Source organism: Eleutherodactylus coqui, chromosome 11 (genome assembly GCF_035609145.1).
Source record: "Eleutherodactylus coqui strain aEleCoq1 chromosome 11, aEleCoq1.hap1, whole genome shotgun sequence".
NCBI classification, from domain to species: Eukaryota; Metazoa; Chordata; class Amphibia; order Anura; family Eleutherodactylidae; genus Eleutherodactylus; species Eleutherodactylus coqui.
The window spans coordinates 121,833,368-121,846,266 of NC_089847.1; the positions used below are offsets into that span (position 1 = coordinate 121,833,368).

Sequence of the window (12,899 nt, forward strand, 5' to 3'; positions counted from 1 at the left end):
TGTGAACATACCTGAAGTACCCCTTCACACGGGCGTATTAGCGCTCGCAATATGCAGAAAATAGGACCCATTGATTTCAATGGGGTCGTTCACATGAATTTGCCGCGCAGAAAGGGGTTTTCTGTGACTTTACTACTGATGACCTACTCTGAGGATTGATTGGTTGGCGGGATCCCCGCCGATCAGCTGATTGGCAGGCTCCCTGTCACTGCGGATAGAGCAGCAGCAGATAGCGCTGTCAACATCGCGCTAGCCTTGGTTGGTAATGCAGGCACAGCTCTCATTAAAATCAATTAGGACTATGCCTGCAATTACAAGCGCCGGCCACTACAAATGGGTCGGAGCTAATGGCTTCCACTCCGTACCCCTGTATCTTGTGACGCTGGCCGAGGGCGCCTGATCAGCTGATTGTTCGAGGTCTTGTGTGACGGACCCCGGCCGATCAGCTGCTGACGACCTACCCTGAGGGAAGGTCATACATAGCATTTGCACAGAAAACCCCTTTCGGGCGCCTTCAGACTTGCGATCGCGATATTACAGCGTTTTTTTTTTACGCAAATGTCAATAGGACTTTCTAATGTTAAAAACGCATTGCACAACAATCGCAAAGCACAAACGCAGCGACATCGCGATCGCAAGTGTGAAGGCGCCTTAAGCAAAAAAAGAGGGTATAGACAATGCTTTACCTGCCAAAAATAGGACCTCCAAGAAGCTGAAGAATCCCGAAGAGCGTCTGCAGGTAGCCGAACCCCACCGCATCCAAGCCGAGACTCCGGGCCAGATACTGAGCGAGAGAAAGAATGTATCACATAGAGGAAGCAGATAATATATAATAACACCTGCGGGGGAAGAGAGGGGTCAGCTGCAGGCGAGAGGAGGACACTGAGGCCGGGGCACGGGGGGATATGAAGACTTGAGGAATTGCATGAGCAGGTGCGTGTTTTATGAAAGTATGGTCCCGTTTATTAAAATGGGCAATCAAGTTAATTGGTTCAGATTGTGCTATTTTCAGGGGCAAATGCGTAGGGAAGTAGAGCAAACAAAATGCGAGCCCAAAATATACGCATGTGAAACAGGTTTGATTTACTGCGTATTGTACACGCAAATTGCTGCACAAATACTTTCATGTGAATCCAGGCCAAGGCCTTATTTACCAGGCGTATTCAACCAGCAGAATAGTGAGTGCAGCTCTGGAGTATAATGCAGGATGTAACTCAGGATCAGTACAGAATAAGTAATGTATGTACACAGTGACTCCACCAGCAGAATAGTGAGTGCAGCTCTGGGGTATAATACAGGATGTAACTCAGGATCAGTACAGAATAAGTAATGTATGTACACAGTGACTCCACCAGCAGAATAGTGAATGCAGCTCTGCAGTATAATACAGGATGTAACTCAGGGTCAGTACAGGATAAGTAATGTATGTACACAGTGACTCCACCAGCAGAATAGTGAGTGCAGCTCTGGAGTATAATACAGGATGTAACTCAGGGTCAGTACAGGATAAGTAATGTATGTGCACAGTGACTCCACCAGCAGAATAGTGAATGCAGCTCTGGAGTATAATACAGGATGTAACTCAGGATCAGAACAGGATAAGTAATGTATGTACACAGTGACTCCACCAGCAGAATAGTGAGTGCAGCTCTGGGGTATAATACAGGATGTCACTCAGGATCAGTACAGGATAAGTAATGTATGTACACAGTGATCCACCAGCAGAATAGTGAGTGCAGCTCTAAAGTATAATAAAAGATGTAACCCAGGTTTAGTACAGGATAAGTAATGTATGTACACAGTGACTCCACCAGCAGAATAGTGAGTGCAGCTCTGGAGTATAAAACAGGATATACCTCAGGATCAGTACAGGATAAGTAATGTATGTATACAGTGACTCCACCAGCAGAATAGTGAGTGCAGCTCTGGAGTATAATACAGGATGGAACTCAGGATCAGTACAGGATAAGTCATGTATGTACACAGTGACTCCACCAGCAGAATAGTGAGTGCAGCTCTGGAGTATAATACAGGATGTAACTCAGGATCAGTACAGGATAAGTAATGTATGTACACAGTGACTCCACCAGCAGAATAGTGAGTTCAGCTCTGGGGTATAATACAGGATGTAACCCAGGAGCAGTACAGGATAAGTAATGTATGTACACAGTGACTCCACCAGCAGAATAGTGAGTGCAGCTCTGGAGTATAATACAAGATGGAACTTGGGATCAGTACAGGATAAGTCATGTATGTACACAGTGACTCCACCAGCAGAATAGTGAGTGCAGCTCTGGAGTATAATACAGGATGGAACTCAGGATCAGTACAGGATAAGTAATGTATGTACACTGTGACTTCTCCAGCAGAGAAGTGATTGCAGCTCTGGGGAATAATACAATATATAACTCAGGATGGATGCAGGATAAGTAATGTATGTACACAGTGACTCCACCAGCAGAATAGTGAGTGCAGCTCTAAAGTATAATAAAAGATGTAACCCAGGTTTAGTACAGGATAAGTAATGTATGTACACAGTGACTCCACCAGCAGAATAGTGAGTGCAGCTCTGGAGTATAAAACAGGATATACCTCAGGATCAGTACAGGATAAGTAATGTATGTATACAGTGACTCCACCAGCAGAATAGTGAGTGCAGCTCTGGAGTATAATACAGGATGGAACTCAGGATCAGTACAGGATAAGGAATGTATGTACACAGTGACTCCACCAGCAGAATAGTGAGTGCAGCTCTGGAGTATAATACAAGATGGAACTTGGGATAAGTACAGGATAAGTCATGTATGTACACAGTGACTCCACCAGCAGAATAGTGAGTGCAGCTCTGGAGTATAATACAGGATGTAACTCTGGATCAGTACAGGATAAGTAATGTATGTACACAGTGACTCCACCAGCAGAATAGTGAGTTCAGCTCTGGGGTATAATACAGGATGTAACCCAGGAGCAGTACAGGATAAGTAATGTATGTACACAGTGACTCCACCAGCAGAATAGTGAGTGCAGCTCTGGAGTATAATACAAGATGGAACTTGGGATCAGTACAGGATAAGTCATGTATGTACACAGTGACTCCACCAGCAGAATAGTGAGTGCAGCTCTGGAGTATAATACAGGATGGAACTCAGGATCAGTACAGGATAAGTAATGTATGTACACTGTGACTTCTCCAGCAGAGTAGTGATTGCAGCTCTGGGGAATAATACAATATATAACTCAGGATGGATGCAGGATAAGTAATGTATGTACACAGTGACTCCACCAGCAGAATAGTGAGTGCAGCTCTGGAGTATAATACAGGATGGAACTCAGGATGGATGCAGGATAAGTAATTTATTACGCAGTGACTCAGCCATAGAACTCACACTGTGTGTATTTTCCAGCTATATATGTAGATGCCCCCAGCAGTTTTGCCCCAGGTACACGGCACACACCACAATCATACCACCACTTACTGGTGTCACTGCAAACTGCATGAACAGACAGAAGACATCGATGACGGTCAGTAGGTAGGTGACCGCAATAACCTGCCCTCGTAACTTAGAAGTCCCTGGATCAGCCGCCATTGTGGGCTTGTACAGTGCAGCTGGTACACCGGGCTACAGCAGATTCCCACTGTTCTTACAATTCCTGCAGATCATGTACAAAGTTCAGAGCCGACTCCTCCCCAGTGACGGGATCACAGTGCACCGCTTTAACCCTTCCTTCCTGCTGCGCTTCTTTACTGTAATGACTGTGATAGTATATATTAGAGTATATATGAGTGGACAGTAGATTTAAAGGGTTTGTCTACTTTTGCAGCCCTATTTATACTGCTCTACTGCATCTAAGATTACAACATCAGGCAGCTTTGCTAACAGTCTTATGGAAAAGGGTTCAACCAGAATTTATTATCAGTGCAGCTTGTGGAAGCCCATCCTAGACTGGAGGAGGAAGGGGCGGGGCTGTGGGTGGGGGCGGGGCCTGACTACACACCATTCCAATCACTCTTGTTAGACTAAATGACAACCCTGGCAGGAGCAACCAATATGGTTTAGGCTCTGACCTCTTCCCCCTCCTGTCTAGAGATGCATCATAGGATGAGTTTCCACAGGTTGTACAGATGGCGGCTATTTTGTTGAATTTCTGGAAACCCATTAATAATCTATTACCGTTTTTTGTATACAGCTCCTATGTATTTACAATGACCAAAGCAGGACAAAGGGGTGTTGTCAGGGGCGGGGCTTATCATAATATATGATTTTACCTCCGTTGTTCTAAAATGTACAGGGCTGTTTCAAAAAAGACAGAGCAAATACCACAGCATTTCTGCATCCAAAAAGTGTTGAAATCTGTACAATTTCTGCGGATTTTGACTGGGAATCAGCCGCATACCTGCAGCTGATTTCATACTATGACCACAGTAACTCCAGTAGTAATATTGACCCTCACAGTAGCTCCAGTAGTAATAGTGACCCCCACAGTAGCTCCAGTAGTAATAGTGACCCCCCAACAGTGGCTTCAGTAGTAATAGTGACCCCCACAGTAGCTCCAGTAGTAATAGTGACCCCCCAACAGTGGCTTCAGTAGTAATAGTGACCCCCCCAACAGTGGCTTCAGTAGTAATAGTGACCACCACAGTTGCTCCAGTAGCAATAGTGACCCCCACAGGGACCCTCAACAGTAATAGTGTACCCCACAGGAGCCTCAATAGTAATAGTGTCCCTCACAGTAGCCTTAATAGTAAAGGTGACCCCCCAGTGGTCTCAGTAGTAATAGTGACCCCCACAGTGTCCCCAGTAGTAATAGTGACCCCCACAGTGTCCCCAGTAGTAATAGTGACCCCCACAGTGTCCCCAGTAGTAATAGTGACCCCCACAGTGTCCCCAGTAGTAATAGTGACCCCCACAGTGTCCCCAGTAGTAATAGTGACCCCCACAGTGGCCTCAGTAGTAATAGTGACCCCCACAGTGTCCCCAGTAGTAATAGTGACCCCCACAGCGGCCTCAGTAGTAATAGTGACCCCCACAGTGTCCCCAGTAGTAAGTGACCCCCACAGTGTCCCCAGTAGTAATAGTGACCCCCACAGTGTCCCCAGTAGTAATAGTGACCCCCACAGTGTCCCCAGTAGTAATAGTGACCTCCACAGTGGCTCCAATAGTAATAGTGACCCCCACAGTGGCCTCAGTAGTAATAGTGACCCCCACAGTGTCCCCAGTAGTAATAGTTTTTCAGTATATTATATGGTACATTAAATAGTACCATTGAAAAATACGAGTCGACCAGCGGAAAACTAGTCCTCAGACAGCTACAGCAGTGGTCATGGAGAATTCCGCAGAGGTTAATCCCAGTTGTTTTGTTACCATCCTCATACTTAAAAGTCAGCACACAAGATTATGTATGATCCGTGTGAGAATAAACACATGATGTCTGTTTGTGCTGAACATACAAACATAGCGTGTGACATGAATATGTACCGGACATGTGATGTATCACTGGCGCTCTGCTAGAACTCTAGTCGGTGTCACACGGCCGGAAGCGCATTTATGCTGAATATTTGCACGATGGGCTTGCATTTTGGTGCACAGCTGTACATGTTTTACTATATTTTTTGCGCGTGCAAGTTGTGCAGATTTGCGCTCACAAAAAACACACAAACATGCTCCAATTAAACGCAATGGGCAAGTTTATTAGTTCAATGTGTACTATTATTGTGCGCAAATGCACAGGAAAATGGCGAATGCTGCATATTTGTTTGCAAAAACAAAATGCGCGTAAAATACGCTTATGTGAACACATTTTGGGCATGTGCGCATGAGTGTAGCATTTTTGCGGAACAAACTATGTTTTTTTGCACATGCAGTGGCATATATTACTGTACCTTTTGTGCTTTAATTAGTTGCAGATGTTTTCTAGCAGAATTACGCAGTGTTTCACGCCTTTTCTTGCATTTTGTGCGTGCATTTTCACTCCCCATTGACTTCTATGGGGACTTCTGGTACATAAAAACACATAAAAATAAAGCATGCTGCTTTTTGTTCGCGCAACTGAAATGTGCATTAAAAATACGCGCGTGAACAAACCTATTGAGGTCAATGGGTTCTATTCTTTGTGTATTGCATGCGCAAATATGTCCCTGTGTGACTAGCCTTAGGCCTCTTTCACACAAGCGTCATTTAGGCGCTCCGTTAGCCGCACTAGAAAATTGGAGCGCTAAATCGTGTGAACGAAGAATAGCCGCGATCAAGTCATGGCTATTCTCCACAAGTTTACAAGCTGGCTGCGGCATCTCGCAGTGCACTGACACAGCAGCCCTGAAGCCCCTCGGCCGCCAGAAGAATGAAAGGCATCCCCACATGGATGAAGGGAATCCCCACGGAGATGTAGGGAGTCCCTGCGGGATAAAGGGAATCCCAACCGCAACGCATAAATCTCATGCGAGGGGCTTGGCCGTGTGTCATTCCAGCAATAATCGCTCATGTGCTCTCACTCTATTTTTCAAGCTTGACAAAAACCCTGAGCAGGGTCGAAACGTCGCAGGAATGGAGGAATAAAGAAGTATTGAATATATGCACCTGGTATGCTGTCACTCCTCCCAGATACAGATGCAGGCAGCAGTGAAGCATGATGGAGAGCAGTACAATAATGACTGTCTGCAGGCAGTAGTGAAGCATAGTGGAGAGCGGTACAATAATGAGTGTCTGCAGGCAGCAGTGAAGCATGGGGAGAGCGGTACAATAATGACTGTCTGCAGGCAGTAGTGAAGCATAGTGGAGAGCGGTACAATAATGAGTGTCTGCAGGCAGCAGTGAAGCACGGGGAGAGCAGTACAATAATGACTGTCTGCAGGCAGTAGTGAAGCATAGTGGAGAGCGGTACAATAATGAGTGTCTGCGGGCAGCAGTGAAGTATGGGGAAAGCGGTACAATAATGAGTGTCTGCAGGCAGCAGTGAAGCATGGGGAAAGCGGTACAATAATGAGTGTCTGCAGACAGCATTGAAGCAAGGTGGAGAGCTGTACAATAATGAGTGTCTGCAGGCAGCACTGAAGCATGGTGGAGAGCGGTACAATGATGAGTGTCTGCAGGCAGCACTGAAGCATGGTGGAGAGCGGTACAATAATGAGTGTCTGCAGACAGCATTGAAGCAAGGTGGAGAGCAGTACAATAATGAGTGTCTGCAGACAGCATTGAAGCATGGTGAAGAGGGGGACAATAATGAGTGTCTGAAGGTAGCAGTGAAGCATGGTGGAGAGCGGTACAATAATGAGTGTCTGCAGACAGCATTGAAGCATGGTGGAGAGTAGTACAATAATGAGTGTCTGCAGGCAGCAGTGAAGCATGGTGAAAGGCAGTACAATAATGAGTGTCTGCAGACAGCATTGAAGCATGGTGGAGAGCAGTACAATAATAAGTGTCTGCAGACAGCATTGAAGCATGGTGAAGAGGGGGACAATAATGAGTGTCTGCAGGCATCAGTGAAGCATGGTGGAGAGCGGTACAATAATGAGTGTCTGTAGGTAGTGAAGCATGGTGGAGAGCGGTACAATAATGAGTATCTGCAGACAGCATTGAAGCATGATTGAGAGCAATACAATAATGAGTGTCTGCAGGCAGCAGTGAAGCATGGTGGAGAGCCGTACAATAATGAGTGTCTGCAGACAGCAGTGAAGCATGGTGGAGAGCCGTACAATAATGAGTGTCTGCAGACAGCATTGAAGCACGGTGGAGAGCAGTACAATAATGAGTGTCTGCAGGCAGCAGTGAAGCATGGTGGAGGTTTATTGCCAGTTTGGGGCTGCATTTTAGCAAATGGAGTTGGGGATTAATGGTCTCCTCAATGCTGAGAAATACAGGCAGATACTTATCCATCATGTACTACCATCAGGGAGGCGTCTGTTTGCCTCCACATTTATTCTGCAGCAGGACAACAACCCCCAACATCCAGCCAATGTTATTAAGAACTATCTTCAGTGTAAAGAAGAACAAGGAGTCCTGGAAGTGCTGATTTGGCACCATTGAGCCCTGATCTCACATCATCTAGTCTGTCTAGGATTACCTGAAGAGACAGAAGGATTGGAGCGACCCGGCATCTACAGAAGATCTGTGCTTAGTTCTCCAAGATGTCTGGAACAACCTCCCTGCTGAGTTCCTTCAAAAATTGTGTGCATGTGTGCCTACAAGAACCAATACTGTTTTGAAGGCACAGGGCAGTCACACCAAATACTGATGTGAGTCAGGGGTCCTTCACACGAGCCTATGCACAAATGCACGCGCTTCAGCGCAACATATCTGTGTTATCAACTAGGATAATCTGTGTGCGTGTGTCGGCGCATTGTACTGTACTTTTTGCACACACAGGGCATGTTCTTATGTGCGCACTACACCCCCCGCCCTGATTTAAAAGGCTAATAAGCCTAATGAGGTCCAGATGTGTTCTTTTGCATACAGTTTTTGGCATCCCCTTGCATATTTGCACCCCCGCCCTCTCCTATAGATTTATATGGGGTCCTTTGGTGCAAAAATGCACGCAGAATAGAGCGATGTGAATGAGCCCATTGAAGTCAATGAGTTCTATTCTCTATTATACGCGCAAATTCTGCATGTGCAAAGACGCCCTCGTGAAGGAGCCCTGAGATTTCTCTTTTGCTCGGTCACTTTGCATTTGGTTATTTGACAAATTTAAAACTATTAACACTTTTTTTTTAAGCGGTCTTACTTTTTTTCTACAAGGGCTCCTTCACACGGGCATGGAATTCACACAGAAGATAGCCACACAAAAAAATTGCGGCTAACTGCGCTATAAATTGTGTGAATCGGCGATTTCCCGCTATCAAGTCCCGAGCTTAATGAGCGGTGAAATTACCCATTCACACGATTGGGAGCAGCGTGTTGCTTTAAAAAAAGCGCTGCTGCTCCAGCAGGAGAGAGAGATGAGGGAAAGCCCTGAGGAAACCCCCTTTACTGCGGGGCTTCCCTTCATCTCAGCAGGGCTGCAGGGAAATCTCTGCTGTAGGGAGAGAGAGGTTCACCTGCATGGGAGAAGAAGGAATCCCCCAACAGGAGCGCAATTCCGGGCTTCCCCTGCAGGGAAGAATAGAGGATTCCACTGCTGCTGGGGATTTCCTTATTCTCCCCTGCAGGGGAAGCCTAGCATCACAGAGAAGAACGGTGTTACACCAGGGACTCCCTTCATTGCTCTCTCTCTCCCCACTGTGGGGAAATCCCTCCATCCCCGCAGAGAGAGGGGAACCTCCGGGGAGTCCTCTCATCCCTGCAGGGACTAACAGGAGTGTACAGCGGGACATTTAAAAACATTCTTCTGGGTTTAGCGGCGTGGCAGCGCTCCCTCTCCCCTCCCTTTTTGTCCAGCTCCCATAGGAGCCTATGGAGACTCCTGTGCATTGCGCACCATAGTTGGGTCAGGCCTTATCTTTTTAGGTGCTTGTTTTTTACATGCCTGAAATTCCTTCATTTGTACATTTCCATAGGAAACCATTGGTTCTAATAGGCACGTCTAATAGGACCCGTGTGAGAGAGGCCTAAGGCTAGTGATTGCAGCTGTCACGTGTGTATGTGGAATGACACCGCTGCAACATATATAAACAAAGATCAGCACTGTTAAGAGTGGCAGCGCTGGAATAGCGTGGGATCGGGCGGTGAGTAAAGCTTTCTTTTTTTTTAACCATTTCTTGCCCTCTGTACGTTTTTTCTGTAAGTCGGAAAACTCCATTAATTGCCAGAAGCCACTTGCCTGTGTTATGTATTTTTGCCACTAGAGGTCACTGCAGGACTGACATCAGTATGATTGTGCTGCACTAAGAGTTCATACAAGGTCTGGATTTACACCTCCATTCTTTTGGAAGCCACTTTTTTCTTTTCCTACAACATATTTATCAAATAACAAAAATCTCTTGAAGTAGCCATTATCTCATTAATCGAAGACAGAGTGAACACAGAATGCTAACTTAATTACTAAGTGCCAAAGACATGAAAAAATTGGATTGGCAATTAATGGTGTAGGATTCTTAATAGTACGTTCATCACTGGCTGCCCTGGGGCTTGGATCCACAGGGATGAGCTGTAATCTGTGTGGGAACCTAGCATTAAGTGTTTAATTTCCCTGCAGCTCCTCCACAGGAGAAATAAGGTATCACACTGTTCCTTGGTTAATAGAGGAGCATCTAGGATGGAGGACCCCCATCCACTATTATCTCAACATTCAATAATAGGGGGTTTGCAAAATACTAAGTAACATAAATCCTCTCTCCCTCGCATTCTCTTTTGGGTTGCACAGTTTAAGAACCCGAGGCAAGCTCCGACTATCCTGCTGCTAAAATCATACACAGTAATTCATACCAGATTGACGTGCTCATATGACTCACATTATTATTACAGGCTGCTTTATATAAAGTCCGATTTAAAGGAGAAGTGTTTCTTTTTTTACGGCTTGTCCTTCTGTCTGTGAACACATAATGACTACTGCAAAATTAGCAAGGAAATCATTGACTGTGAGACACCTGGGCCCACAAGAGAGATCCATAAAAGCGTACAACAATGGAGCAACTATTGCTAGGAAACCCCAGGGGTAATAAAGCTTATCTGCATTCACCACCCTGAGATCACAGCAAAAGGGAATCCATAGAATTTAATCTTTGGGTCTGGCAGCTTTTCAGATATGACCTTCCTTCATCAACCAGGAGGGAGAAAGGGGGACAAGTGTTCTCCTTTGTCTGAATCATTGCCAAACATTAATACATTCTGTGGCTTGCGTATGTCACCGTTCATCATATGTAAAATAACCGATACCTTCATCCGGGAAATAAAAATACAGATTGTGAGTTTTGTTTTCATTTTGTTTGATTTAATTTTTTCTTGCAAATAAAGAATTAAAATTATATGTACTCCACTGTTCTTTTACGTAATTCATAAATTAGAATACAGGGATTAAAAGAGAAAAATAGAATGCTTCATTCTCTAGATTTTCTAATCACTCATATAACACTCCTATATACTAGAATATAACTATTATAATACTGCCCCCTATGTACAAGAATATAACTACTATAATACTGCCTCCTATGTACAAGAATATAACTACTATAATACTGCCCATTATGTACAAGAATATAACTACTATAATACTGCCCCCGATGTACAAGAATATAACTACTATAATACTGCTATGTACAAGAATATAACTACTATAATACTGCCTCCTATGTACAAGAATATAACTACTATAATACTCCTCCTATGTACAAGAATGTAACTACTATAATACTGCCTCCTATGTACAAGAATATAACTACTATAATACTGCCTCCTATGTACAAGAATGTAACTACTATAATACTGCCCCCTATGTACAAGAATATAACTACTATAATACTACTCCTATGTACAAGAATAAAACTACTATAATACTGCCCCCTATGTACAAGAATAAAACTACTATAATAATGCTCCTATGTATAACAATATAACTACTAAAATACTGCTCCTATGTACAAGAATATAACTACTATAATACTGCCTCCTATGTACAAGAATATAACTACTATAATACTGCCTCCTATGTACAAGAATATAACTACTATAATACTGCCTCCTATGTACAAGAATATAACTACTATAATACTGCCTCCTATGTACAAGAATATAACTACTATAATACTGCCTCCTATGTACAAGAATATAACTACTATAATACTGCCTCCTATATACTAGAATATAACTATTATAATACTGCCCCCTATGTACAAGAATATAACTACTATAATACTGCCTCCTATGTACAAGAATATAACTACTATAATACTGCCTCCTATGTACAAGAATATAACTACTATAATACTGCCTCCTATGTACAAGAATATAACTACTATAATACTGCCTCCTATATACTAGAATATAACTATTATAATACTGCCCCCTATGTACAAGAATATAACTACTATAATACTGCCTCCTATGTACAAGAATATAACTACTATAATACTGCCCATTATGTACAAGAATATAACTACTATAATACTGCCCCCGATGTACAAGAATATAACTACTATAATACTGCTATGTACAAGAATATAACTACTATAATACTGCCTCCTATGTACAAGAATATAACTACTATAATACTCCTCCTATGTACAAGAATGTAACTACTATAATACTGCCTCCTATGTACAAGAATATAACTACTATAATACTGCCTCCTATGTACAAGAATGTAACTACTATAATACTGCCCCCTATGTACAAGAATATAACTACTATAATACTACTCCTATGTACAAGAATAAAACTACTATAATACTGCCCCCTATGTACAAGAATAAAACTACTATAATAATGCTCCTATGTATAACAATATAACTACTAAAATACTGCTCCTATGTACAAGAATATAACTACTATAATACTGCCTCCTATGTACAAGAATATAACTACTATAATACTGCCTCCTATGTACAAGAATATAACTACTATAATACTGCCTCCTATGTACAAGAATATAACTACTATAATACTGCTCCTATGTACAGGAATATAACTACTATAATAATGCTCCTATGTATAACAATATAACTACTATAATACTGCTCCTATGTACAAGAATATAACTACTATAATAATGCTCCTATGTATAACAATATAACTACTATAATACTACTCCCTATGTACAAGAATATAACTACTATAATACTGCCTCCTATGTACAAGAATATAACTACTATAATACTGCCTCCTATGTGCAAGAATATAACTACTATAATACTGCCCCCTATGTACAAGAATATAACTACTATAATACTGCTCCTATGTACAAGAATATAACTACTATAATACTGCCCCCTATGTACAAGAATATAACTACTATAATACTGCCCCCTATGT

The 12,899-nt window shown here is 43.1% G+C and overlaps 1 protein-coding gene across 1 annotated transcript in view; it reads right to left on the reverse strand.

Moving 5' to 3' along the window:
• SLC22A18 (solute carrier family 22 member 18) overlaps window positions 1–3,714 on the reverse strand; it is a 46,349-nt gene extending 42,635 nt beyond the window's left edge. The window contains exons 1-2 of the mRNA XM_066583459.1: window positions 3,477–3,714; window positions 687–784 (exon numbers count right to left, since the gene is read on the reverse strand). Of these exons, the coding sequence (XP_066439556.1) occupies window positions 687–784; window positions 3,477–3,587 (209 nt within the window). The 5' untranslated portion in view covers window positions 3,588–3,714. The remainder of the gene's footprint in view (window positions 1–686; window positions 785–3,476) is intronic.
• Between the last annotated feature and the right edge of the window lie 9,185 nt (window positions 3,715–12,899).